The sequence below is a fragment of the Tachysurus fulvidraco genome, chromosome 8 (assembly GCF_022655615.1).
Source record: "Tachysurus fulvidraco isolate hzauxx_2018 chromosome 8, HZAU_PFXX_2.0, whole genome shotgun sequence".
Lineage (NCBI taxonomy): Eukaryota > Metazoa > Chordata > Actinopteri > Siluriformes > Bagridae > Tachysurus > Tachysurus fulvidraco.
The window spans coordinates 23,522,197-23,549,953 of record NC_062525.1 but is presented as its reverse complement, the minus strand read 5'-3'; the positions used below and the strand labels follow the sequence as shown (position 1 = coordinate 23,549,953).

The 27,757-nt window shown below is 41.5% G+C and overlaps 2 protein-coding genes across 5 annotated transcripts; one reads left to right on the top strand and one right to left on the bottom strand.

Moving 5' to 3' along the window:
• The first annotated feature begins 947 nt into the window (after window positions 1–947).
• Window positions 948–8,078, top strand: sgca (sarcoglycan, alpha). The gene is made up of 11 exons (XM_047817243.1): window positions 948–1,099; window positions 1,506–1,631; window positions 1,883–2,037; window positions 2,113–2,182; window positions 3,122–3,320; window positions 3,485–3,647; window positions 5,751–5,956; window positions 6,064–6,090; window positions 6,465–6,650; window positions 7,024–7,050; window positions 7,197–8,078. Exons 1-11 carry the CDS (start codon window positions 1,063–1,065, stop codon window positions 7,201–7,203), a joined length of 1,203 nt encoding a protein of 400 aa, XP_047673199.1. The 5' UTR covers window positions 948–1,062; the 3' UTR covers window positions 7,204–8,078.
• Window positions 8,079–8,377: 299 nt separating this feature from the next.
• On the bottom strand, window positions 8,378–27,443 carry col1a1b (collagen, type I, alpha 1b). 4 transcript variants are annotated; one of them, XM_047817240.1, is made up of 51 exons: window positions 27,223–27,443; window positions 25,766–25,954; window positions 25,300–25,325; window positions 25,002–25,043; window positions 24,351–24,443; window positions 23,861–23,929; window positions 23,075–23,119; window positions 22,866–22,919; window positions 22,650–22,703; window positions 22,456–22,509; window positions 22,195–22,248; window positions 22,052–22,105; window positions 21,882–21,926; window positions 21,719–21,772; window positions 21,342–21,386; window positions 21,090–21,143; window positions 20,632–20,730; window positions 20,491–20,535; window positions 20,245–20,343; window positions 20,024–20,077; window positions 19,823–19,930; window positions 19,378–19,431; window positions 18,881–18,979; window positions 18,744–18,797; window positions 18,486–18,584; window positions 18,226–18,279; window positions 18,047–18,100; window positions 17,891–17,944; window positions 17,721–17,774; window positions 17,482–17,526; window positions 17,282–17,380; window positions 17,078–17,185; window positions 16,579–16,686; window positions 15,842–15,895; window positions 14,137–14,190; window positions 13,917–14,024; window positions 13,756–13,809; window positions 13,597–13,650; window positions 13,286–13,447; window positions 12,949–13,056; window positions 12,722–12,829; window positions 12,504–12,557; window positions 12,157–12,264; window positions 11,841–11,894; window positions 11,642–11,749; window positions 11,321–11,374; window positions 11,097–11,204; window positions 10,729–11,002; window positions 10,361–10,551; window positions 9,702–9,944; window positions 8,378–9,021 (listed from the first exon to the last, which is right to left on the bottom strand). In XM_047817240.1, exons 1-51 carry the CDS (start codon window positions 27,302–27,304, stop codon window positions 8,875–8,877), a joined length of 4,344 nt encoding a protein of 1,447 aa, XP_047673196.1. In that variant the 5' UTR covers window positions 27,305–27,443; the 3' UTR covers window positions 8,378–8,874. The 4 variants fall into 4 exon arrangements, with proteins under 4 accessions (XP_047673196.1, XP_047673197.1, XP_027019098.2 ...); XM_047817241.1 differs by lacking the exons at window positions 12,949–13,056; window positions 13,286–13,447; XM_027163297.2 differs by lacking the exons at window positions 13,756–13,809; window positions 13,917–14,024.
• Between the last annotated feature and the right edge of the window lie 314 nt (window positions 27,444–27,757).

Here is a 27,757-nt window from a genome sequence, read left to right as displayed (position 1 = left end):
GTGCAAAATGGCTGAGATATTGTACAATATGTGTAAAAACGAACGGCTGAAATGTTGGACAGTTTGTGCAAAACAGCAGAAAAGTGTGCAAAGCAGCATGTAAACAGTTTGATGTGTCAGTGTGTGTGTTTTGTGAGGGTCTGTGCAGTCCGTACAGATGATGTGTAAAATGCAGTATAGAAACAAATATGACATGATTTCCACTCATTTTTGATAAGCTGTAATAGCTGCTGTGGACATAACAAATATACCCCCAAAAACAAATCACACGTAGAAAGAGAATAGATGCATTTTTACTTTTGTTGGGTTTTTACCTCTGTAGTGGTTCAAGATAATACCTTCAAATTTTAGAAGCTTATGATCAAGCATCATGGATGCACTGTTTACACTTTATTAGCTTTAATTCCAGGTATTTAGCAGCTGTGGAGTATTTTTAAACTAGTTGATCCTTCAGCATGAGTATTTGTTAGTGTTTGTTTTAGTTCACATTTAAAAAGTTATTATTATTCTTATTTTTTTATACCAATAATCATATAACAGCATTTTTAAACTCAGTTGTTACTCGGTATCGACTGAAAGATATGGGCAACTTTATGGAGATTAACATTGGTTAAATGGCTGATAGACTAAACATAGTGCTAGAAATTGCATCGTTCGTTCATCTGTATGAAGGATTTTATCCTGCTCAAGGTCATAGTGGATCCAGAGTGTTTCCCAGGAACTCGGGGATATTCCATCCTCTCTGTCTGCTAAATAAATTTCAGATTGAAATATAGAATTCACCCAAAGACACTTTTAGGCACTGTGTCTGTCTACTACGTAAGACCAAATGGTGCAGTTCCAATTAGGGAATAAAATAGAGCACACACAGACACACACACACACACACACACACACACACACACACACACACACACACACACACACACACACACACACACACACACACACACACACATTGGTATGGCTTTATGGCTGACGCAAAAATAGCCTCTCTTTTAGACTCAATGGGGATGCCACTGTCTAGTCCATCTGCTCTTGTCAGTCACATTTCAAAACAAGATGGCAGACAGAGGGAACTGGGTTTTAACACTCTCGGGCAAGTATTTGGACTTTTTTTTTTAAAATATGGCCATGTGAAATGTTTGATTTCGTCTTATTCACGGACCGAATACATGTGGTACCTAGACGTCTGTTCCAACTTCAGTATGACTTCATAGAGCTACATACTGTAAACCTACATTAATGTGTGACCTGTTTTAGAATTCATAGACTTTACATGTATACAACATTTACTGTGAGTTTATTGAGGCACTTTTCGTGAAAATCAAGACCTTTATTTTCTACATGATGTCTGTGTAAAGTATGAAACTGGGTTCGTGACAAAGAGAGAAAAAGAGAGAGAGAGGACTTTCCATCTTGTGCTTGTATAAGCTTCGATCACAATCTAAAACATTCTGTCCAGTGAATAAACCTAAATGAAGCATTATTCCATGTCTCTGCAGTGTGTACAACCTTCTTGCTGGTGGTCCAAGCGGACATCTTAGTGCACGCCCCAGCGGGCCAACTGTTTGTGTATGAACTAGAGAGAGAAATCTACCAGAATGAGTTTGAACCCTTCCACCACTATGGTAAGCTGCATTGGGAAATCAAATGACATAATCAGCTGAGTTTATTCTATTAATATTTCCACACTAGCTAACATTAACCAGCTAGTGATACTGTCTGCTTTGGATCGCATCTTAATTTGAATACGAAGCCGAATCCCACCCGACACCTTTAAGTGGGGCTTACAGGATTTCCAGGAGGGTTGTCGGAACATCACATGACTCTCTATAAGTTCCTGCCTGTATCCCTACATCGTCTCCCTCTGTGTAACCAGGACGTATGCATAATGACCCCTTGATGTTCAAGTGCAACAAGCAGCAGTTTCCAGACCTGCCCCACTGGCTGCGCTTCACACAACGTCATCTGTACGACAACGGCTTCCTGTACGGCACACCGCTGCCCCAGGACCTGGGCAAGAACATCATAGAGGTATGAAAACTTCAACTGAACTAAATGTTGAATTCACTATTTCATATTACTGATGCCTGTCTTGTTTTTCCACAGATTTATGTGACAAATAAACGAAGTTATGATACTGTAAAGGACCGTCTTATTATAAACGTTGGGCCTGCAGGTAAAAAAAACTACAAACCACACATCTATTGTAAAAGGGGATAGAAAGTGTGTGGATTCATTCATTTCCTACCGCTTATCCGAACTACTCGGGTCATGGGGAGCCTGTGCCTATCTCAGGCGTCATCGGGCATCGAGGCAGGATACACCCTGGACGGAGTGCCAACCTATCGCAGGGCACACACACACTCTCATTCACTCACACACTACGGACAATTTTCCAGAGATGCCAGTCAACCTACCATGCATGTCTTTGGACCATTGGAGGAAACCAGAGTACCCAGAGGAAACCCCCGAGGCACGGGGAGAACATGCAAACTCCATACACACAAGGCGGAGGCGGGAATCGAACCCCCAACCCTGGAGCTGTGAGGCGAACGTGCTACCCACTAAGCCACCGTGCCCCCCAAAGTCAGTGGAGTTTGTGGAAAATACATTTTCATGACGTTTTTTTAATCTTTAAAAACATAGAATCACATAAATGTCATAAAAGCATTCATAAATATGGCCTTTAAATAAAATAAGCAAACCCTTCCGCTCTCCGAACCGGACCGATCTATCCTGACGTCCCAATCGTGGTTGGAGCTGCTCGCTGCTGATGAAGACGAGTCACATGGACAGTCTGGAGATCCGTGAGATTACTGTGGATGATACCACCGAGAAACCATGGCGTATAGTTTTGGACTGTACTCGATACAAAACCACAGACAGATTTCATGTTAAGACTAAAATGAATTTCCCCACATAGTAAACAGTTCTAGAAAGTCATATGGAATATACATTTATAATCACACTCACTTTTGAGACTGGTTCCTCTGAAGGTTCCTTCCTCATATCGTCTCAGGGTGTTTTTCCTCATCACCGTCGTCGCCTCAGGCTTACTCATTAAGGATGAATTTAAAGTTCTATCCTAAAACCTTTATTATGTTTTTGCTTCCAGTTAAACGGATGCCTTACCAGGCTGAGTTCTTCATCGGTCTGAGAGAGATCGAGAAGGTCTTACCGCATGACATTAAGGAAGAGATAAAGCAGGACATCCAGATGATCTGGGGAACAGATCGGCTCGAATATGTGAACATTACCTCTGCTCTGGACCGTGGTGGACGTGTCCCTCTGCCTCTGCCAGGACACTATGAGGGGTGAGTTGTTTAAAAGTGTCAAACAATTAATGCTCTCGCTCGAATAGGTCATGGTTTCTATAGTAACAGTTCATTCGTAAAGACGTTTATGGAAGACGATCTACATCGTCATCAAGGCTTACAATGTGTAAAGGTGTGTGTGTGTGTGTGTGTGTGTGTGTCAGTGTATATGTGAAGCTGGGGTCAGATCAACCCTTCTCCACATGTCTGCTGAGGCTGCAGACAGCAGATCATCGGCGAGAGTGTGAGGCTGGAGGGAAGATCAGCGGAGATTGCAGTTCTTGCAGTGTCCCTGCTAACTGTGTGACCTGGTGTAAGTCAGCTCTGGTAAGTTTTTACACCATCACTAAGTTGTGAGCAGAGAGCTCTGATAAACAGGTTAAGATTTTGTATCACTGATATCACTGAGGGGGGGGGGACGGGGACGGTGGCACAGTGGCTTAGTGGTTGGCACGTTCGCCTCACACCTCCAGGGTTGGGGGTTCGATTTCCGCCTCCGCCTTGTGTGTATTTTTTGCATGTTTGCATGTTCTCCCCGTGCCTCGGGGGTTTCCTCCGGGTACTCCGGTTTCCTCCCCGGTCCAAAGACATGCATGGTAGGTTGATTGGCATCTCTGGAACATTGTCCGTAGTGTGTGAGTATGTGAGTGAATGAGAGTGTGTGTGTGCCCTGCGATGGGTTGGCACTCCGTCCAGGGTGTATCCTGCCTCGATGCCCGATGACGCCTGAGATAGGCACAGGCTCCCCGTGACCCGAGGTAGTTCTGATAAGCGGTAGAAAATGAATGAATGAATGATACAGTATCACTGAAGTCACAGTTTAAGTGTAAACTCCCAGGATTATGTGGTTGCTTTTGAACACGGTGTACGAACTCTTACGTGTAGCTTGTAAAAGAGTGAACAGTGAAAGTAAAGATCATGGACATTTTCTGTGAAGGTTTAGAAGGCATCTTTCCGTAAGACTCGTATATTTGAGTTGCGTGGCAGTGCCATGGGTTGTGATGCCATCTCACTGATCAGGGTTCTGTCCTGGAATCACATTACTGTTCGTGTGAGTCTCTGTATGTTTCTCCGTGTCTGCTTAGATTTCTCTGGTTTCCTCTGGATTCTCCAGATGGCTATGTTAAAAATGGCTCCTGTCTGTCTGTCAGTGTGACTGAACATCTGTCTGTCTGTCTGTCTGTCTGTCTGTCTGTCTGTGTGACTGAACATCTGTCTGTCTGTCTGTCTGTCTGTGTGACTGTCTTTCTGTCTGTCTGTCTGTGTGACTGTCTTTCTGTCTGTCTGTGTGACTGTGTGACTGAATGTCTGTCTGTCTGTCTGTCTGTCTGTCTGTGACTGTCTGTCTGTGTGACTAAATGTCTGTCTGTCTGTCTGTGTGACTGTGTGACTGAATGTATGTCTGTCTGTCTGTCTGTCTGTGACTGTCTGTCTGTGTGACTAAATGTCTGTCTGTCTGTGTGACTGTGTGACTGAATGTCTGTCTGTCTGTCTGTCTGTCTGTCTGTGATACTGTCTGTCTGTATGTCTGTCTCTCTGTCTGTGATACTGTCTGTCTGTATGTCTGTCTGTCTGCCTGTCTGTGACTGTCTGTCTGTGTGACTAAATGTCTGTCTGTCTGTGTGACTGTGTGATTGAATGTCTTTCTGTCTGTCTGTCTGTGTGGTTGTCTGTGCGTCTGTCTGTGACTGTCTGTCTGTGTGACTGTCTGTCTGTCTGTCTGAGTGACTGTCTGTCTGTCTGTCTGTGTGACTGTCTGTCTGTCTGTGTGACTGTCTGTGTGTCTGTGTGTCTGTGTGTCTGTCTGTCTGTCTGTCTGTGTGACTGTCTGTCTGTCTGTCTGTCTGTCTGTCTGTCTGTCTGTCTGTCTGTGTGGCTGTCTGTCTGTGTGGCTGTCTGTCTGTCTGTCTGTGACTGTCTGTCTGTGTGACTGTCTGTGTGACTGTCTGTCTGTCTGTGTGACTGAATGTCTGTCTGTCAGTCTGTGTGGCTGTCTGTCTGTATATTTATCTGTATGTCTGTGTCTGTGTGTTTATACAGTATATGTGTGTGTCTGTGTGTCTCTCGCTGTGTGCATGTGTGTGTGTGTGTGTGTGTGTGTGTGTGTGTGTGTGTGTGTGTGTGTGTCTATGTGTTCTGGTGTTCCACCCAGGTTGCATTCCCACCTCATTCCTCAGTATTCCCAGGACAGTCTAATGATCTATAAAAGTAAAATACCAGACAGAAATGATCCTGAATGAAGTCAGAGTGGGATGAAATGCTTAGTTCTGTACTCAAGACTACTGTTTATACTCTTCAACATCATGAGCGCAATCATACACACACACACACACACACACACACACACACACACACACACACACACACACACACACACACACACACACACACACACACACACACTCAAAGTCATTCATTTATTTTCCTCAGATTAATTCCTCCATGCCTGCGCCTCCTCCGCCACCGACCGTAGGCTCAGGAATTCTGGCCTGGGGAGGAGAGTTTATCCCACCTGAGTCTCCACCTGAGAGAGACTTTATCCCTGACTACATCGTTACAGTTATTGTGCCCTTCGTTCTTGCCATCCTCCTCTGCCTCCTTCTAGCTTACGTGATGTGCTGCAGGAGAGAAGGAGCGTAAGTTCTTTTCATTCCTGAGCTGGAAAATACTTCTGAAATAAACAACGTTTCCGAGTTTACACAGACTTAATATTTCACTGCTCTGTTTTCTTTCCTTTTTCCAGTCAGAAACGGGATGCCATGACTCCAGAGTACGTACACCACACGTCGTTATTAGTTTTCATTATACACCCACTGTCCGCTTTATTAGGAACACCTTCGCATTAAAAAAAACATTCATGATACAGATACAGGCCAAGAACTATACTTAATGTTCATGAAGAAAGAGTCTGATCATAGTGAGCCATTGCCATATAACTGGCTGATTAGATAACTTCATGGATGTTTTTGACGAGTTTAAAAGTTCTATCAGTATTTACTCGGATTCAGAGCAGGTGCTTGAGCTGATTTGATCAGTTGTCCGTTCAGTTATCAGTTTCTTGTGTTATTGTTGTTCTTAATTTTTCTTTTTCTCTTCCCTTCCATATTTATTTTCTCACATCACTCTGTAATCTGTACCGCTCAGGCTCCAGCTTTATCATCACCACACCATCCATGATAACAGCAGTGAGCTGAGGACCATGGCAGGAAGCCGCAGTAGTGTGCCACAGCCCCTGTCTACACTGCCTATGTTCAACACCCGAACCGGGGATAGGGCACCTCCGGAGTATCCCTCAGACAGCGTCCATATCCCTCTAATCATGGCCCAGCAGTAAGTGTTTACTGATTTTTTGAATATTTGTGCTGTTTTAACTGAAGGTGTAACTCACCCATGTGACAGCAGAGGGCGCTTCTGGACCTTCATACTGCCTAAGATGTAGAAGATCCTAATTAACTTTTCATTCTTCTTATCTTCAATTTTATGTAAATTTTTTTTTGTCAAATTTTTTTCAGTTTGCTCTTTTTTTTTCTTTTTATCAATTCTGCTCAAGCATCTAAATGACTTCTGATGGAGGAAACGTGCAACACAGTGGAACCTTCCTTACCTTCTGTGATCCATAAATGTTCAGATGTAATATTTATTTATAACGTCTCTCACTTTTTCTTCTTTTTCTTCTATTTTTTTTTTTTAAATGTTTCTATAGGGAGCCTAATGTTGACACACTGCCCAGGTAATCCATATCTTTCTTCTTCTTCTTTTTTTTTCTTCTTTTTCTTCTTCTTATTTTTAAACTTTCATTTAATTTCATTTCAAATCTTAATGAATGATCCAGTTGTATAACTATAAATATAAAGCTCTTTTTTTCTGCTTTCTTAGGAAATGAAAATCTGGCTCTTGGGAACCGAATGAAGGATCACGATTTGCTGGAGAGTTTTTTTTCCCTGCTTGCTCTGATTTTATTCCTCTGCCATTATAGAGAAGTTGCAATACCATGTGGCTTTAAGTGCACCAAGTGCCTCTTTTAGAAGTGTATTTCTAATATTAGAAATCTGTGTTTCATGTATTTCTTATATTCCTATAGGAAATATATATGAATAGATACCAGTAGAATGTGACTCCTTTTTTATATTTCCCCATGACAAAGACGTGTCCTACCGTACGTCCACCCAAACGTGCAAATATGTCAGTCAGTCAGTCCAGTAAACCGAATATTATTCGGCTAATCGAATCTACGCAGTAAAGATTAAGCTTAATTTTACAGGAAGGCGATGGCAAGAAGATGACATGCCGAACATTCCTTTGACCACTTTAAAACATGCTTTATTTCAGCATCCAAAATAATTAAAAACATCTCGAAATATTATACATGTACAAAATAAGTACAGATCCTCTGTTTGGAACCATTAAAGTGTCTGGTTGTGGTTTTCTTTCTGTGCCAACGTATTTAACGGAAAAGAAAACAAAACAAAACCCAAAAAGAAGGAAAAAACGCAATTGAAGTGAAAAAAGAAAAACAATTGACAGTCGGGGGGCCATGTGCAGACACAAATAAAGATTTTTCCCAAAGATTACGCGGAACCTGGGAATCAAATGTCCGGCAATCGGTCCACTTACTTCATTCACCTACATCGAACAATCGCATTCAGCTTTTATTTTTTCTTCAGCCGACAATATAATGAGAGAAGACATTGCATCATAATGACAACAAGATGAAATAGCACCAAACAGGTCCCATAAAGCACAAGAGACAGAAATAATTATAAAAAAAATGAAAATCATTTTCTGTTCTTTGGGTCAAACACATATACACCACAGTTAGGACCTGGAGATTAAAGTAGCACCTTTTTCACAAATGTTACTAGTGGTATTAGTTTGTTTATGCACTTTTTTTTTGGGTGGTTATAACCTGACTTAGTGTCCCCCAAACACCCATAGGTAACATGATTTGGTTGTCCTGAGGTAGCCATTACAAGTTTGAGCCTAGAGCCTGTGTGACACAGTGATGGGACGCCGACATCTTTTCCTCTTTTGGCTGGAAGAACAAGACATTGTCTTAATTGTCATTTTTCAGATTTATTCAACACCAGAAAATGGTACATTAGAACTTGTGTTTTTTTTCATTGTCCTTCTGCAGTGGCAAAAAAATAAAATAAAAAAAAAAACGGCAAAAAAGTCATTCTCATGCCCTTTGGGTTGTTCGCTCGATCTTTGGAGAAGGGGGAGGGGGGGTGATCTTACACTTTAGTTTAAGTACAGGTATATATTATTTTCTTGTTGCCAAATGACTCACAAAAAAAAATCTCTCTAAGTGTCCATGATGTTGACGCTGATTGGCAATTAGTGGTCCTCGAAATTATTTTCTTAAAAAAAGAAAAAAAAGAAAAGCAGAACGTCTCGAGATCACAACAAGCATCGTCCTCAAGGATGTTAAAGTGTAAGCACGTGGACTGATTGCAGCCGAATGGGTGGTTTTTTTTTTAATGCATAGAAAAAAGATTTGGAGATGATTGCTAGAAACAAAACAACAACATTTTTAATGTCCAGATTTATCTTTTTACAAGAAGCAGACTGAGCCAACTTCTATGCCGAATTCCTGATTGGGAGCACCAATGTCCATAGGAGCAATGTCAATGATGGGAAGACGAGTTGTTTTCGTTGTCTTGTATTCGATGACTGTCTTGCCCCAAGTGCCAGTGTGCGACTGTGGAGACAGGAAGGAGGAATCAGTCCATTAACGTCAAGATCCAGAGCATCAAGAGACAATTAATAACGTATATAAGCAACAATTTTACTTATTATGCCCTTAAGTTTAAAAAGGTGCAGGAGGACGAAACTAGTAAATAAACTAACAGAAACAAAGGTAAAGAATTCATTCACTCATTTTCTACCGCTTATCGGAACTTCTCGGGTCACGGGGAGCCTGTGCCTATCTCAGGCGTCATCGGGCATCGAGGCAGGATACACCCTGGACGGAGTGCCAACCCATCACAAGGCACACACACACTCTCATTCACTCACACACACACACACTACGGACAATTTTCCAGAGATGCCAATCAACCTACCATGCATGTCTTTGGACCGGGGGAGGAAACCGGAGTACCCGGAGGAAACCCCCGAGGCAAGGGGAGAACATGCAAACTCCACACACACAAGGTGGGAATCGAACCCCCAACCCTGGAGGTGTGAGGCGAACGTGCTAACCACTAAGCTACCGTGTCCCCCCCATGGTAAATAATAATAAATAAAAATTAATAGCCGAAATAAAGGAAAAACCCGTACAGCTCAGCTATGTGTCGGCTAAAACAAGAAGCGATAGAAGCAACGTGAGACTGTAAGAAAACAAGAACACTATGCTGAGAGAAAAGAGCCACTTCTCACCGTGCAGCCGTCCTCGGTGACTGTATACGTGGAACGACTGTTGCCCTCGGCCCTGATCTCGGCATCGTTGGATCCCTGCAGGAGCAGAGCCTTCTTCAGGTTGCCTGAGGTCTCGTCCATGTAGGCAATGCTGTTCTTGCAGTGGTATGTGATGTTCTGAGATGCCTTGTTGGACATCAGGCGCATGAAGGTCATCTGGATGCTCACATCCTCAGAGTCTGCACCCTCGCTGCCATACTGGAACTGCGGATGAGACAGAGAGCTTGGTTTAATCCATTCGCTTGGAAGGCAAGGGTAATGGTTAATGGTTAAAATTAAAGGTAAAGGTTTGAGACGGGGTTCGTAAGCTGCTCATGTCATCATTATGCAAGATTACCAACATACCCTGATGCTCGTCAAACAAATGAACTTTCATTAATTAAGATAGAAGCATGTTGTTGGGGATAATAGAGCTTGCTGCCTTCCATATTTCCTCACACAAGTTCTGAACTATAATAAACATTCGATTCAAATACAACTTGACATCTTCAAACCTTTCAGACACACCCGTCATCTTGTTCTTCTTATTTCATTCCATTATTTCTCTCTATTCATCTATTATTATTTTTTCCTCTGCAGGCTTTTGCTTTAACATCTTGGCCTACATCATCGTCCCCTACCTGGAAGCCATCAGGCATGGACTCTCCAAACCAGACGTGCTTCTTCTCACGGATGTTCTTGCTGATGAACCAGTTCTTCAGAGGAATGCTGGCACGAGTCGGGTTGACGCAGGTCTCACCAGTCTCCATGTTGCAGAAGACTTTGATGGCATCCAGTGGAGATCCCTGGTTGGGATCCACCCAGTAAGAACCTTAAGCAAACAGAAGATTGTAGAGAAGAGTTGGAGATTGAAGACTAAGTTCTTATTTAGAAGTTGGTTGTGTAGGCAATTATAATGACAATGAATGTTTCAACAGTTCCTTAGTAAGTTTCTTGACAAATTTTTTAAGAAATGACATTTAATTTCTCTAGATATCTCCTGACTCACCGCTCTTCCACTCGGGATGACACATCCTGAGGTCACGGCACATGCGAGCAGGGTTTGTCTTGGTTCCCTCTGGGCTGAGGATGTTCTCGATCTTCTGGCTGATAGTCTTGAGGGAGGAGTCTACCTCAGCATCACGGTCCTGCACACTAGCTTCATCAGCTCTGTAGCCATGGTATGGGTCAGCTGCCTTCTCAGGCTGGGGCATGATGGGGAATGGCTCACCAATGCCTGCAGGACCAGGAGGACCTGGGGGCCCGGGAAGACCAGGGGCACCCTATAAAAAAACAATCTTGTGGGTCAGGACTTCAGCAAAGACTAGATGCATAGAGGAATGTGGAAAAACTTAAAAAAGAGATTAAGCCACTCACAGCAGCTCCCATCTCTCCAGTGCGTCCACGAGGTCCAGGAGGTCCAACAGGTCCAGGAATACCATTCATACCATCCTTACCATGAGCACCAGTAGAGCCAGCAGGTCCCTATAACAAGAATGGCAGTAGCAGTCAGCACCGAAATGACCAGCTAACTGGCACATCATTATTTCCTAAGAATCTCTTTAATGAATTAAATGGCAGATTTAGCATCAAAGACGTACACGAGGTCCAGCAGGGCCAGTAGGTCCAGCAGGTCCTGGCTCACCAGGATGGCCCTAAAGGTGCACAAAAAAAATAAGAAATGTATTATTTTTTGAGTGAAAAAGATTTTCTATGAAGGTTCATTTAGCCTCTCTGCTTGGGCTGACCGTCTCTCTCTCTCTCTCTCTCTCTCTCTCTCTCTCTCTCTCTCTCTCTCTCTCTCTCTCTCTCTCTCTCTCTCACACACACACACACACACACACACACACACACACACACACACACACACACACACACACACACACACACACACACACACTAAATTTGACAAGGTCACTCACAGCAGGTCCAGGCAATCCAGACATGCCACTGAAGCCACGGTGTCCCTTCATGCCTCTTTCTCCTGTCTCTCCAGCCTCACCTTTGTCTCCACGAGGACCAGCAGGGCCCTAGAGATAAACATAAGTACATGTATGTATCAAACTACTGAGAAAAGGGTTTTTTTTGAGATGCAAAAGACAGAAGCTATGGTGCACTCACCAGGGCACCACGTGCACCAGCGGGACCTGAAATACCGGCAGGACCAGCAGGACCCTAGAGAGAGAGAGAGAGAGAGAGAGAGAGAGAGAGAGAGAGAGAGAGAGAGAGAGAGAGAGAGAGAGAGACACTTGATTAAACTATTCAATGTTCAATGTTACTAATGATAACATTAATATCAATATTTAAAGTATATACTTATTTTAGCTGTAAGTCGATGACTAGATAAACCTTCTAAATAATACCTATATCTATATAAAATTCCCAGATGTGAAAGTAAAATAAATAAATAAATATTAAATAAGCTCTTGGAACTCACAGTCTCTCCACGATCTCCAGGCTTGCCAGATGATCCAACAGGTCCAGGAGGTCCAGGGAGTCCAGGAGCTCCTGGAGCTCCAGGATGTCCAGACTCACCACGGTCTCCCTGAGGTAAACAGAAAAATTGCAAAAATGAGGTACTGGAATGGCTTCATGATGCTTACTGTATACGCACACATGCAGAATCATTGCAAATAATTCATTATCTTTCTTGGAGTATCGATTTTTTTTTACAGTGCATAATGCAGGGTTCTTTTAAAGGAAGGGTATCATTCAGTTTAAACTATGGCACTACACGAATAAATACAAGCTTAATGATACTGCTGCAAAGACACTATAAATCACCTTGGGGCCAGGAGCACCATCACGGCCAGGGGCACCATCATGACCAACGCTACCCTGTAACAGCACACAGGAAAAGGAAGTTCATTTATCTAAATATCACCATGACAACCCACAAAACAGGCTGTTATTGTACAAAATAAGTCCAATACTAGCTTTTCATATTTTTCAGGTACCGGTGTTTTTCTAGTAATAGAACATGCATGTGCAAATCTATATACCTCACGGCCAGCTTCACCGGGACCTCCGCTCAGACCAGGGGGTCCCATTGGGCCAGGAGGTCCACGCTCACCTGCTGGACCAGTAACACCCTGTTTTCCTGGCTCTCCCTAAATTGAGGATACACAATCAGTTTAAGGAAAATTCATTTCAGAAAAGATGTAGACTAGATTAGAAATTAAATTAAGGCCTAAAGTTTTAAGTGACTCTTAGTTAGTGCCAGACTTACAGATGGGCCAGAAGGACCTGGCATGCCTCTCTCTCCTCTTTGTCCAGGGCCACCAGCAATACCACCACCTCCATTTATACCCTGAGGTCCAGGGGCACCAGGGGGACCCTAGAGACAAAACAAATCAAATGGCAATTGTGATGCTGTGTTGGACAGAGGATGAGAATATTTCATTTCTTTGTTTAAATGAAATGATTTGTTCCACACCATGTTACAAAGACAAAAGGGTTTTAACTAGTTTTAGCTTTTTTTTTTTTTCACCCATTGTCAATGTCCATTATTACAAAATATACAATTCAATTCAATCTGAGTAGACGGGAGTGAAGGAGTTACATACGGGAGGTCCGTCAGCACCGGCAGACCCTCTCTCTCCGGAAGGTCCTGGGGCTCCAACACCACCAACCTCACCAGGGCGACCAGGTGCTCCCTTCTCACCACGAGCACCACGTGGTCCCTCTTTACCACCTGGGCCAGTGGGACCAGGAGGTCCAGCAACACCCTAGGAAGAACAGATACATGAGCAGATCATTTAAATGTAATGTAAAACATTTATGTTTTAATGCTAATATGTTACAAGCTTATAATTATGCATTCTTCAGGTACAACCACACTGAGGAAGATGAAAATGTTTGTGATGAAGTAACTTACAGATGGGCCAGGAGGTCCAACTCTACCAGCAGCACCAGGGAATCCAGTAGCACCCTACAAAGAATAAAGTTGTAAACACTCCTCGATCCATATAAACTTGTTAGCATATAAGCAATTCATATATAACACTATATCTAGTTGTTTAAAACAGGTCCTTACAGGAGGTCCAGCACCACCACGAGCACCTTTGGGTCCAGTAGCACCAGGTGGGCCCTTGATAAAGAAAAAAGAATAAACGCATTTAGATATGTTTCTACATTTACACCTGTCCGTTTGTCTGATCATACACATGCTCATGATATCAGTTTTCAACTCAATACCTGATGACCGGCAGGACCGACAGGTCCGGGAGGTCCAGGAGCTCCAGCATCACCTTTAGGTCCAGAGTCACCATGCTCACCCTTGGCTCCAGGCTGACCAGCTGCACCCTGTGTCAAGGTAAAAAGCAAGAACTTGTATTTCTCTCTCTCTATACTGGACTTTGCCTGAAAAAATAATTGACCGCATTTCTTATTAAATGAGAGAAAATAGAAAACTCACAGGAGGTCCAGCAAATCCAGCAGGTCCAGGAGATCCGGGCTCACCACGGTCACCCTGGGTAGAGAAAATAACACGATTACCATCACCATTAGCTAGCTATGCAATTTTGTTCTAATATATTACCAGTTCTGGAAGAGTTGTTATGTGAAGATGTGTTAATATATATATTTATATATAATTTGACATGTCTGTCTTTAAAATATCAAATATGGCCGTTTAAATTTTGTCAAAATTGTTTCTGATTTAATCTACTGGACATTTTGGGTTTCAGTGAAAACATTCACTGTACATGTTACAGACAGTGAAAAGCAACTACTGTGTCTTACTTTACTTTCTTATGGACCCTGATGCTATTACAGTATCATACTACAGCTGTTTGCTTCTGGATAGATTGTCAGTCTGATGTCATCCAGCATTAACATTCTCAGTCACCTGAAGAACAATTATTCTTCTGTTAATGGACAAAAGTATTTTTTTTGTGACCAAAAAAAAAAGCATGTGAACACACATATGTGTTGGAAGAACACAACAGTATAGAATGTCTTTGTGTGCTGTACAGTAGTAGTGTTACGATTTTTCCTTCACTAAAATCTAAAACCTGCTCCAACATGACACTGCTCCTGTGCACCGAGCAAACTCCATGGAGTGTTTGGGATGTGGTAGCCTAGTGGTTAAGGTGTTGCGCTACTGAATGGAAGGATGTGAGTTCTAATTAGAGTCTTCACGGGTTCACTTTGCTCCGAAAACCCGTGGTCCGACCTGAGTGGGTTCGGGTCTAAAAGTTTCACGTGTACCTCGGACACGAGTCGGTTATAATAATAGCGACATCGGGTCTCGGGTAATTTAAAATGAATGTGTTTTTACCGAACGTCTCGGGTCGGGTCTCGGGTCTTTCTTAAAAAAAAAATAATTATGCACGTCGGGTTTGGGTAAAAAGTGATTCGGGTCACTTCGGTCAGGTACATTTCTTTAGACCCAAGAAGACCTTTAGTTCAAATACCAGGCCAATCTGGGGTCCTTAACCCTCAATCACTCATAAAAAATGTAAGCCACTGTGGATAAGGGTGTCTGCCAAATGCTGTAAATGTAATGCAAATGTTTGTTAAGGTTCTACTCTAAAGACTTGAGTGTCCTGCACAGAGCCCTGATGCTGTCTCAACCCAGCTGAACACCTTTGGGATGAACTGGAACAAAGAAGGAACCCATGACCTCATTCTAACATCAGGGTCTGATCTCACTAATGATCATGAATCCATACAGTCATGTGCCAACATCTAGTGGAATCTAGATCTAGTGGAAGTTCTAGAAGCAAATATGGGTGTGATGGTCAGGTGTCCTATTCGTTCTTCTTAAGCCAGATAGACATTAGACAATAGACATTGTCAATCCTGAAACATAAGCTATCATCAACGAAACCCCTACATCCATGTAGTATAATGATGAACCATTTCCAAGATCTCTGGATTTGGATTTTGAACAAAACCAAGGTTGACTAAGCAAGTCTGCTGAACACGATAGCGCGTGAATTACTGAAATGTTTCTTGTAGTTCACCAATATGGAAAATCATCTGCACACCACCTAGTTTCTACCACATCATATAGTGATAGTGTATGTTCACTGTTTATTTGTTGTGTGTTTTGTGCAGATTTTATTGACAACCCACTGATGTGAGTCACATTTGTAGAATAGCAATAAATAACTCACAGGTCCACCACGAGGTCCAGTAGATCCAGGAGGTCCTACGGGTCCAGGCTCACCCTGCAGCAGGACAGGATATGCATGTCATTTCCATAGTCCATATTGTCACTTAATTTCCATGTATTTTTATTTCAATGGTTATTCTGTTTGCATTCAATTACCGTGACGTGGTCACAGATTTTAGAACTTCAATAATGTGCTTTTTATTTAAATAATATTGTCCTATATAATAAAATGGGTTGGAATGGGATTATTGACCTTTACAGTTAAGTGAGAACATCTATAATCAAATGCACACAATCAAATAATCTAATAATCCAAATATAGTTGGGAAGTCGTGGCCTAATGGTTAGAGAGTCTGACTTTCAACCCTAAGGTTGTGGGTTCGAGTCTCGGGCCGGCCACGAATGAGGTGCCCTTGAGCAAGGCACCAAGCCCCCCCAAGCGCTCCCCGGGCGCCGCTGTGTGTGTGTGTTCCCTGCTGTGTGTGTGTTCACTGCTGTGTGTGTGTGTTCACTGCTGTGTGTGTGTTCACTGCTGTGTGTGTGTGTGCACTGCTGTGTGTGTGTGTGCACTGCTGTGTGTGTGTGCACTGCTGTGTGTGTGTGCACTTTGGATGGTTTAAACACAGAGAACAAATTCTGAGTATGGGTCCCCGTACTTAGCCATATGTCACGTCACGTCATATAGTTTCTAACTGACACACCATCTGATAAAAAAGAAACCCAATTAGCTTTGCTAACCTTTTCTCCAGAAGTACCAGAAGGTCCAGGGGAACCAATTGCACCAGTCAAACCACGCACACCATCCTTACCAGGAGCACCATCAGGGCCCTTAGGTCCACCATCTCCCTATCAATGGAAGACAAAACTAGTAAAGGCATAATTATACATCATTCTTTAATCATAAGGGAAAGGTTCTATCTATCTATCTATCTATCTATCTATCTATCTATCTATCTATCTATCTATCTATCTATCTATCTATCTATCTATCTATCTATCTGTATTACATTAGGGCTTGGTTAAAATGCTATATCCTATATATCGTATATATAATTTACAAGTAACTATTAGCTAAATAGAATACAACAGGTGCTACTCTAGCATTTGAGACAGTGTCTATCCTTGTCATGGATTAACTTATAACATGTAGCTGTCGATTCCAAAGCTACAGATTACAGTTACTGTGTTCATAAAGCCATCAGAGGGGATAATATGAAAAGGTGATGTTAGTGCTCACTCTATCTCCTCTTGCGCCTGGAAGTCCGCTAGAGCCACGCTCTCCGGGCATTCCCTGTGGACCAGCACCACCCACACCACCAGGAGCTCCAGCAGCACCAGGATCTCCCTAAAAACACACACATGTCCACACATACATCCTTCCACAAATGTACGCAGAATATATTTCTGTTTCTTAGAAAGCTACAAGCTATACAAAACCTACCCTAGCACCATCGTTACCAGGACTTCCAGGAGAGCCACGAGAGCCGGTGGGGCCAACAGCGCCTGGGGTACCACGCTCACCAGGAAGACCTCTATCACCCTGAAGTGAAAGGATTTACATTTAAGCACCAAATACTCGTAGAATAATTGCGGATTCTTAATAATTCTCTGGAGGGAAAAAGTGCCAATAGTGATACTTACTCTGGGACCAGGAGGTCCATGAACACCAGCCTCACCAGGCAAGCCCTATACAGAGAAATAAACAGTATTTAACAGTTAATACTACAGGGCTTACTATGATAATGTAAGATAATCCCTTGGTTGTGTATGTTAGCCCTATATTTAACAGAAACGCAAGAACGTAACAGACAAAAGGTCTGACACTTACATTATATTAAGTCATGAATTTTACATTTCCACCACACTGTGCTGGCACTCACCTGATCACCAGCCTTGCCAGTCTCACCAGTGCTACCCTGAGGTCCAGGAAGTCCCTGTAAAAGTAATAAAAACATGACAGTGACTGACTGTGATCTTAATGAATTATTAATAAAAATTTCAGTAATGCTAACGCATCAGGGGTTGTTCTGTTGTGTGGGTCAACCGTTACCTGGAATCCAGGACCACCAGCAGGTCCTTGTTCTCCTTTCTCTCCAGAAGGTCCCTGTACCAAGAAACATTGGAAATAATCAGAATAAAGCTTTATGATGAATTGTTAGGTAATTAACATGATGAAATGCTAAATAATGTGTAATGAGCAACATACAGCAGGTCCACTAGGTCCAGGAGCACCAACATCACCATCTTTTCCAGGGGCACCCTTTAAAAAAATCAATCAAAATTTACTCAAGTTTATATTGACTTTAAAATAGCAAATGGTATGAAAAGCAGTCTATGGGATTAAAATTAGCTCAGGTAAACAAAGTAAGACAAAAGAGTACACACCACAGAACCAGTAGGTCCTTCAACTCCTCTCTCACCAGGCTTACCAGGCTCACCCTAAGAAAGGATAAAATTGTAAATCTTTCTCTCGTTTATTTTTTATTTTTTTGCTTTACATAAATTTCCAGGCTCCAAATTTACTAACTTCAAATGAAGTATAACTCATTGAGTTGCCAGAATGTACTCATTTTTATCATTAACATTAAGCAACAACTTGGATGCTGATGGTTTGATAGTATAATAGTTGTTTTTTCTTTCCGTACATCAGCTCCCTTAGGTCCAGGGAATCCCATCACACCAGGAAGACCACGAGATCCAGCAGGGCCGGGAGCCCCAGAAGCACCATCCTGACCAGCAGCACCCTGTAAAAGAATAGACTATGCTTAAATCCTGTGGAAACAACCCAGCACTAAGTGTGTGCAAAATATTACCCATTGCCCTATGTGACATATCGTTACCATGAGTAAATTTTGATGCTGACAGACTGAACTGTATTATACTAATTTATGAACTTGACTTACAGCAGGTCCAGCTTTGCCATCAGGTCCAGGAGCACCAGGGGAACCAGTCACACCCTTAATAGGAGACACAGGAGAGTAAGATAAGACTAGAAATGTGGACATATTCATCAAGATTAAAAAAAGGACAAGGATCATGCCTTGGATCCAGGAAGTCCAGGCTCTCCAGGTCGTCCAGACTCTCCGGTGGCTCCCTGAGCTCCAGCAGGTCCGTTGGGTCCAAGCTCACCAGGGGCTCCCTACAATGAAAGAATATATATACTTATAGATATCCATCTTTATACTCACTGGATTGTGGCTGATCTAATCCAGCACCATGGACAGCTCGAAAGATTCACATTTACATACATGTTGTGAGAAAATTTTAGAGGATTTTTGATGTCATTAGAATGATGTTCTGAGAATAACAGTGACCCGATATATAATAAAACAATTTTTTTTAAACCATACAGGCACTTTAAGTCACTTCATTATGAAACAAGGGACAGAGTGAGAAAGTCAGAAATTCTGACCATTTCATATTGTATAATGGGCTTAGTATAGCAGCTGCCTCGTTAGCAATATGATGATGTTTAACCACTTATAACTGGTACGTGACTGATAAATAAATAGAACATTATGCATTTGAAAGACTTGCCTTGGGGCCTGGTCCACCTTCAGCACCAGGGAAACCACGGTTGCCAGGGGCACCCTGTTTGAAGGCCAAAAAAAAAATATTAATAATAAGAATTCGAAAAATAAATAGGAAAGAAACAAAGAACATTGTGTGTGCAATTTTTTTATATGTATGAATATGCATTAAATGGTAAAAATATTTATTTTAGAATGACGTTCAGGTAAAAAAGTTCTGATCGAAGGATGGTTTATGTACCTGTGAAGGTGAATTTTGAATATTAGCTTTAAACCTTTAGTTATAAATGATGCATGTTGGTGATTTTTGTGGGTCAACCAAGTATGTCTGTCTTTGTATTTCCCTTTGTGTTTTTGTAACAAATAAGTCCTGATTATTTCTAAGGGATCTGTCAAGGGAAAAGTGCTCAAAACACAAATATATTTTGTGTTTTGAGCTATTTTAAACTTACACGAGCTCCAGGAGGTCCAAGAGGTCCAGGACCACCAGGCTCACCACGAGCTCCTCTCTTACCCTCATCACCAGGAGGTCCAGAAAGACCCTGAGGTCCAACTGGTCCCTGTATAACAGAACATAGAGAATCAGAAGAAGTTTTAGACACCATCAGCTGTCATGTACAGTACATCTCTTGGTAAAGGTTAAGCATACTCACAGGCTCTCCCTTTGGACCAGGCTCTCCTTTGTTTCCTGGGGCACCAGCATCACCCTGTGTTCAGCAAAAACAAAGTAACATCAGAACTTATTAATCTTCTCTAATGTGAAATGATAAATATACAAAATATTATACAGAATCAGGTCCATCTTTAAATTAGCTTGATTTAAAACGTCATAGTGGCTATAGGTGTTTGATGTTCAGACAAACGTTCTACGTACGTTGAGACCCTTAGGTCCAACAGCTCCGAGAGGGCCAGCAGGTCCAGCAGGTCCACGAGTACCAGGGAAACCAGGGGCACCAGTAATACCAGCAGCACCCTACAGATGTTCAGATGTCAAATGAGAAGCAAATTTTCAGTGAAGAATCTTTACATAGACTTTGACATTAAATCTTGAATGTAAAGTGATGGTTAAATCGTGCTCTATCATAATGTCTAATCATAATGATACGATTCAATTACTTACAGGAGAACCCTTGTTTCCAGCGCTACCATCAGTACCAGGAGGACCCTGGAAAAAAGAAGCAGAAAAGTTAAGTTCAGACTCAAATCCCTTCATTTGAATTAGAACAAACAAACAAATAAATAAATAAATATAGTGACTCACTGGGGGTCCAGCAGCTCCAGCAGGTCCGGGGTTACCAGGCTCACCACGGGCTCCCTGAGGTCCCTCTGAGCCACGGCCTCCAGCGGGGCCAGTCTCTCCCTGCAGGGGGGGGAAGAGGTTAATGTAGATGCCCTTGCTCTGTGATCCACATGAAACCAAATGCAAGTTCCTACACCAATGCAGCTGATATGAGGGGCAATATAGAGGCTAAGCTATGAGAAGTTAAAATGTGTGTCTTGTATACTGTAGGAAAAAATAAACAAAATTAAAAACGACTAAAAAGTGTCTCTAAAGAGAAAAATACTTTAGGTGGAATTCTGCTTATTATGTATTTCTTAGTATAGGAACAGGAATATAAATACAACAAATGAGTACCGCAGATATAATGGCCATGATGAGTGTGTGTGTGTGCGTGCGTGTGTGTGTGTGTGTCTGTCATGGAGAGGCTTAAGACCTACCTTAGCTCCAGCAGCTCCAGGGAATCCAGGAGGACCAGAAGGACCAGTGGGTCCCTAAAAGAGAAAATCCAACCAAATCACTTCTCCATCCAACTCCCACCACATGCTTCAACTCACTCAAGCTTAAAACATTTAGATTTTTCATGTGATCTTGCGGAAGTGGAAAAAAAGCCACCGTGCTTACGCTACAATGCTTTATTACTTAGTATCTCTGTTGTATTTAATAAGAGGAATACTTAAGGTAACACTTACAGGAGATCCAGCAGGTCCAGAGTTGCCATCGTTACCACGAGCCCCCTAGAGCCAGCAAACAGGACAGATATATATATATCATTAAAACTGTTTTACCTACAAACCACCAGATTAAGCAGTGAAATATCTGAATTATCTGAGGAAGAAATATTCCTTTAAATGTAGGAATACAGTACGCTGTAGCTTCCTGTGCATTAATTAATTACTGAGCTCCAAAGATTTACTCAGCATTGGCAGATTATCACCTCAAGATCTGGTCCTCTGATTTCCTATTATTTATAATGCGCTAGACATGAAGCTTATGTGTAACGAAATACTTTCAAATTCTTTGTAATCTGTAATGCAAATTAAAGGGAAGGGAAGCCCAAGATACTTACAGAAGGTCCAGCAGCTCCAGGACGTCCTCTCTCACCAGGCAGACCACGAGGGCCCTAGAAAATAACAAGAACGAAAAACATCTTTCAATCTTTTACTCTTTAAAACTGGTCCATGTCTCTGTTTAGCTGACAATATTAACAACAAAACAAAACCCGGACTCACCATAACACCAGCGACGCCGTTCTCACCGGGGGAACCAGGCTCTCCCTGCAAATACACACAATTTCTTTGAATTCTACAGAAATAAATCCAACTAAGATCAAACGGTTAGTTTAAATGGTTTATCTACTTCTTACTGTAAATGTTCGCAAAGTTTCAAGAGAGAATCGTACCTTAGGTCCAGCAGGGCCAGAATCTCCCTTAGCTCCATCTAGACCATTGAAACCCTAAAGACGGACGGAGGGATAAAAAGACGTCACAGAGGGTTTAAAGGGTAAATAACAGCGATTTCATGCACTTTATACAGTGTACTCACTCTGTGTCCCTTGATGCCAGGAAGTCCTGGGGTTCCAGGGAAACCGCGAGCTCCCTGTGTGTTTATGAAAGAGAGAGAGTGAGAGAGAGAGAGAGAGAGAGAGAGAGAGAGAGAGAGAGAGAGAGAGAGAGAGAGAGAGAGAGAGAGATTTCCCTTAGTGATCAAACTGAAGAACAGAATTTATAAAATCAGGGTTTTGATTGATTTGTATTAATAATTAATGCGATGTGAAAACGAAAAATTGCAGTCAGGTATACGGACCTGAGCACCAGCGGCACCACGCTCACCGGGGCGACCAGATTTGCCGGCCTCACCCTAAAAAAAACGGAGAAAAATCTCGACATGTAATAAAACAGAACAAAAATACACTGGATACATTTACACACAAAATCTGAAGAACGCGGTTCATCACATTATGAACAATTCTGTTAGATTAAAATACAATATAGACTCACATCATCTCCGTTCTTTCCGGGAGGTCCAGGGGACCCACGAGGACCCATCGGACCCTGAGGACAATAAAATCAGAAGATGTATGAACTACATGTTTACATATTCTGTATATATATAAATATATATTCAGTTATGATGACAATAAACACAAATATGTAAAGGAAGTGACATCATCAGGAGAAGGAAGTGATATGATGTCACAGGATGTAAATACTCACAGGAGAGCCAGGCTCACCAGGTTCACCTGGAGGACCAGTGAATCCTTGAGGACCCTGAGGAAATGTAAGAGGGACAATGAGGAGAGAAAATCATCAGCGACGGTAATTCACTAGCTGTAAATCTGTTCTTTATAATAATGGTCTTAGTCCATAATAGTGCAGGTTTTAGGATTTGTGGATTTCTCTTAGACACTGGAAATAAAACTTACAGGAGAACCTGAAGATCCAGGAGGTCCACGGGGTCCCATTGGTCCCTAAAGGAGAGACAGGGAGAGAAAGAGAATTATGGAAAAAGGTCACAGTCTTTATGTGTTCATGTATAATTCTATAGTAAGTTTCATCCATCAAGGATAAAAATAAACAAGAGATGTTTGAAATCAGCATATGGAAGAGAAGAGAAGAGAAGAGAAGAGAAGAGAAGAGAAGAGAAGAGAAGAGAAGAGAAGAGAAGAGAAGAGATGAGAAGAGAAGACGAAAGGAGAGATGAAAATAGGAAAAGAGAAAAAGTGAGAAGAGAAGATAAAAGAAGAACAGATGAGATAAGAGAAGTGACAAGAAATGCAGAAAGAGAAGAGAAGAGAAGAAAGGAGAGATGAAAAGAAGAAGAGAGGAGAAGAGAAGAAGCAAGAAGAGAAGAAAGGAGAGATGAAAATAGGAGAAGAGAAAAAGTGAGAAGAGAAGATAAAAGAAGAACAGAGGAGATAAGAGAAGGGAGAAGAAATGCAGAAAGAGAAGAGAAGAGAAGAGAAGAAGAAAGGACAGATGAAAAGAAGAAGAGAGGACAGGAGAAGAAGCAAGAAGAGAAGAAAGGAGAGATGAAAATAGGAAAAGAGAAAAAGAGAGAAGATAAAAGATGAACAGAGGAGATGAGAGAAGTGAGAAGCAATACAGAAAGAGAAGAGAACAGAAGAGAAGAGAAGAGAAGAGAAGAGAAGAGAAGAGAAGAGAAGAGAAGAGAAGAGAAGAGAAGAGAAGAGAAGAGAAGAGACTCATACTGGTGGTCCAGGAAAAGCTTGTCCGCCGCTGGATTTCTCACTACCATAAGACAGCTGGGGCAGGTTATACTGTTAAAAACAAACAAAAGGTTATTAGCAATAATAAATCATCCATCACACCTTTAATAAAACTCTTTTCTTCTACTCTATCATTTAGTTTGATCACCAGATTAAAGGGATTTTTTTTAACATTTCTTTTGCTGTATTTCTCACTCACAGCGTCAGCATCACGGTTCTTTATATTATTCTCATAATCACAGCTTTCTCTAGTTCCAGTTTGTTGTCATGGGTTAAAGCTGCTCTCCATCTGACTGGCGCTGATTTAAACGGTCTGACGTTACAGAATCGCTTAGCAACAACAAAATCACAGCGTCTTTCCCACTAACCCAATGCTGTGAGGAGTTTGTCTTTGAGCCTTTGTGTCTTAAACAGGTCTAGATTTGCTTTCGACAGCATTATATGTGGAACTATTATAAAGTGATGCACTCACTCCACCCAGACCAGGGGGTCCAGGAGGGCCGGGAGGTCCAGGAAGTCCGTTCTCTCCGGGAATGCCGTCGTTGCCGGGTTGTCCGACGGGACCCTGTCAAACCACAGCACCATTTATATTAGAATTCTATAAATAGATGAAATGCTTAGTAACAGTCAGTCAAACTCAGATTAACCACAGGATGAAACTAAATAGGAAAATGTAATTTATATATATTTATTTACACATTTATATATATAGGAATAATTAGGAATTCCAAATGAATTCTGTTTAAATATTGTAAACGTATAACAGAAGGTTATAAAGGATGAATAAAATACATCTGGGATATGGGATTCATTTAAAAAGGTTCGAAATCACACTTCAAATTTATATCCGATTTTATTTGCGAGGTCAAAGAGGTCAAAGTTCACACAGGTCAGGTCATTTCTTCACTCTGTATAACCTACAGAACGGACGGTTTATAGAAACAACTGATTCTGTGTTTCATGGATAAAGTATTTACTGCATAGCTTCGATCGTTTGACGTAAATAATATACAAATAAAATGAATTCAAGTAACACGTCCAAGACGAACGGTTGAAATAAATGCAACCTCAAAGCAACGAGACAAAGACAAAAGGAAGAGACAGAGATGGAATGTGTGCTTACCGGGTCACCCTTAGGTCCGGGGTCACCCTTGTCTCTAGTAGGCTACAAATACACAGATATATTTATATAATTATAACTGCAATATTTTTCAGAAGCAATAACATACTGTCAACAATATAGATTTCGTTTTGTCTTAAAGTGAAAGTTTTTGTATTTTTTGTACACAATTACTTATACACACACACACACACACACACACACACACACACACACACACACACACACACACACACACACACACACACACACACACACACTCATATATGTGTGTAAAGAGTAAGCTGGTATTGTTACTGACCCCAGAGATCTGTGGAGATTCGGTGCCTGGGAAATGAATACAAATCAAAATTAGTGATTTGAATGTCTTTTTTTTTGGACACATATTCTTTATGATTATGTCTTTTTGTTTTGTTTGTTTTTTTGCTTATATGTATATATTGGCAGATATATTGCCCCAAGATAACGAATGATCTCTTTGATCATGAAAAAAATGCTCCACTGTGTTCCTAAAATTCATCATGAATATGTGAATAATCTGCCAAATACTGATCATTCCAAATGTAATCTTAATCCAGTGTGTGAAAATAGATCCGCAGTAGCGCCCTCCCAGACCGTGCACCTTTCCAGCAGGACGGCCATCGGAGGAGAGACACCTCACTTGCTTTTTTAATATCTCCGGGCTCAGGTAAAGCGACAAGTCTGCTAGAGGGCGACATAAAACTAGCACGTCTGCGAGAGAGTGAATGGTGATGTGGCAAATATACCGTCGATGCAAATAGGGCAGCATTCGCCATCGGGGATTTCTGGGTTGGCGCAGTCCGTTATGTCCTCGCAGATCACCTCGTCGCACATGACAGTGCCGCTGTCGCACACGCAAATCCGGCATGGCTCAGGTTTCCATACGTCCTTGTCATTGTACGACTGGCCTTCTAATTGGCAGCTATTATATATGCCTAGGAATGAAAGACCCAGAGGAACACGTGAGTTATGAGCATTTCATTTAGGTTCCTCAATGATTCCTGATATTCTGAATAATACCTTAAAAATATTTCACCTGGAGTTAAAATATTTCATTTTAGTTACGAACGATCTGTATTCAGGATATATTTACATAGAGAATGGAACCTGGCTAATAAATGAGGATATTTGGTATTCATTTGGTATTCATTACTAAACTTTTATATGTTAATCTATTCATCTATAACGTCCATGTGTCTTTCTATGCAACTCTACACCGTTCCAGTTAATCCGTTTGAATGATTTAGACATTTTCACAAACACTAATTGTTTTTTTTCCTCTCACACACACTGACCAGACATTGAAATGTTGAATGGATTTAAAATGAACTGGAAATATATATATTATGTCTGTTTGGGAAAAAAAAATGCATTTTTTTTAAATTCACTTCTACTAAAACAATGCTGTATTTTAAATATTTTTTATGTCAATGTCATGACTTTTCTGGCTTAGGCTAAATTAAAATGTCAACTGAGGTCTAGTTCAGAAAAATAACCCACAATATTCGTTCAATGGGCGTGAACTTGTCGCTACAGACACCACGCCCCCTGAGGGAAAAAAATCCGCCTTCGTGCAATACACAAACCGGCCACAAGGCGCCGCCATTGACTAACATTAGTCATAACAGACCTCAACGCCCAGACTACATCATCGATTAAACCCTGTTAACTTTTCTCTCGACATTACAGACCAATCACTGATTTCCATCGACTTTAAAATTTTGTTCTTATGTTTAAAATGTACCACGTTTATCCTTAGAACAGATCAGCATCTGTTTGATTGAGATTTCCACCCGGTTTGCGCTTCAAAACTTGTCCAGATGTTTCACATCTGTCTCACGCTCCATAAATTTCGCCCTCTTTGTCAGGCAAAAAAAAAACAAAAAAAAAACCGACGTTTGAAAAAAATAAATAAATAAATAGAATCGCTAAAATGAGTGCATCTACATGTTTTTTTTTAATTTGGAACTTATTATTATTATTATTATTATTATTATTATTATTATTATTATTATTATTATTATTATTTATCCTCATTTGGTACAAGGATTACTAATTGGAGCTTTGCGTAAAGATGCGGCAAGTTTGTAAATGCAAATGCAAAATGCAATGTAATTTTAAACGTGAATGCAACTTTTTAATCTTCTCCTTTTGTCAAACATCTTTAAAACAAACAAAAAAAAATCACAATCACGGTACTCACTGTCATCCTCGCCTTGTCCTCTCACCACGAGAACCGTGGCCGCGAGCAACAACCCTAACCGGATATCCACAAAGCTGAACATGTCTAAATGTTAGACATGTAGACTCTTTGAGGCGAGAGTGTTGTGTCTTTAGTTCCTGCAGGCGCCGATCATACACGTCGAGGTTATAAGTCCAAACCCAGACCCCAACACACACACACACTCCCTACTGCCCAAACACACACCTCATCCTGGCTTTTATATTCCCAGCAGTGTTAGGGAGGTGCTCAACATCCTAAGCATGTTCAACAGAGAGAGAGAGAGAGAGAGAGAGAGAGAGAGAGAGAGAGAGAGAGAGAGAGAGAGAGAGAGAGGGAGACAGACCCCCTCCTTCACCAAGAAAGAATAAAACCATGTCTAGAGAACTCAATTGTAGGACAACGTGGAAGTTTTGAGTGGTTTTGAGTGATGAGGTGGACGATTTTTACCAGGATTTAACATGGCGTAGATGAACACATGTGCATCTTCATGATATGTTACACAGCCCAAAAACAG

Bases quoted from the DNA above. Each gene is read 5' to 3' on its own strand.
- sgca (XM_047817243.1), top strand. From the start codon at position 1,063: ATGGCAGACAGAGGGAACTGGGTTTTAACACTCTCGG. The intron at 5,957-6,063 runs GTAAGTTCTTTT...TCCTTTTTCCAG, and splicing joins TGCTGCAGGAGAGAAGGAGC to TCAGAAACGGGATGCCATGA. The intron at 6,091-6,464 runs GTACGTACACCA...TGTACCGCTCAG, and splicing joins CGGGATGCCATGACTCCAGA to GCTCCAGCTTTATCATCACC.
- col1a1b (XM_047817240.1), bottom strand. From the start codon at position 27,304: ATGTTCAGCTTTGTGGATATCCGGTTAGGGTTGTTGCTCGCGGCCACG. The intron at 25,326-25,765 runs GTATATTTGCCA...TTCATTTCCCAG, and splicing joins CTGCCCTATTTGCATCGACG to GCACCGAATCTCCACAGATC. The intron at 22,704-22,865 runs GTGAGTATTTAC...TATTGTCCTCAG, and splicing joins CTGGTGAGCCTGGCTCTCCT to GGTCCGATGGGTCCTCGTGG.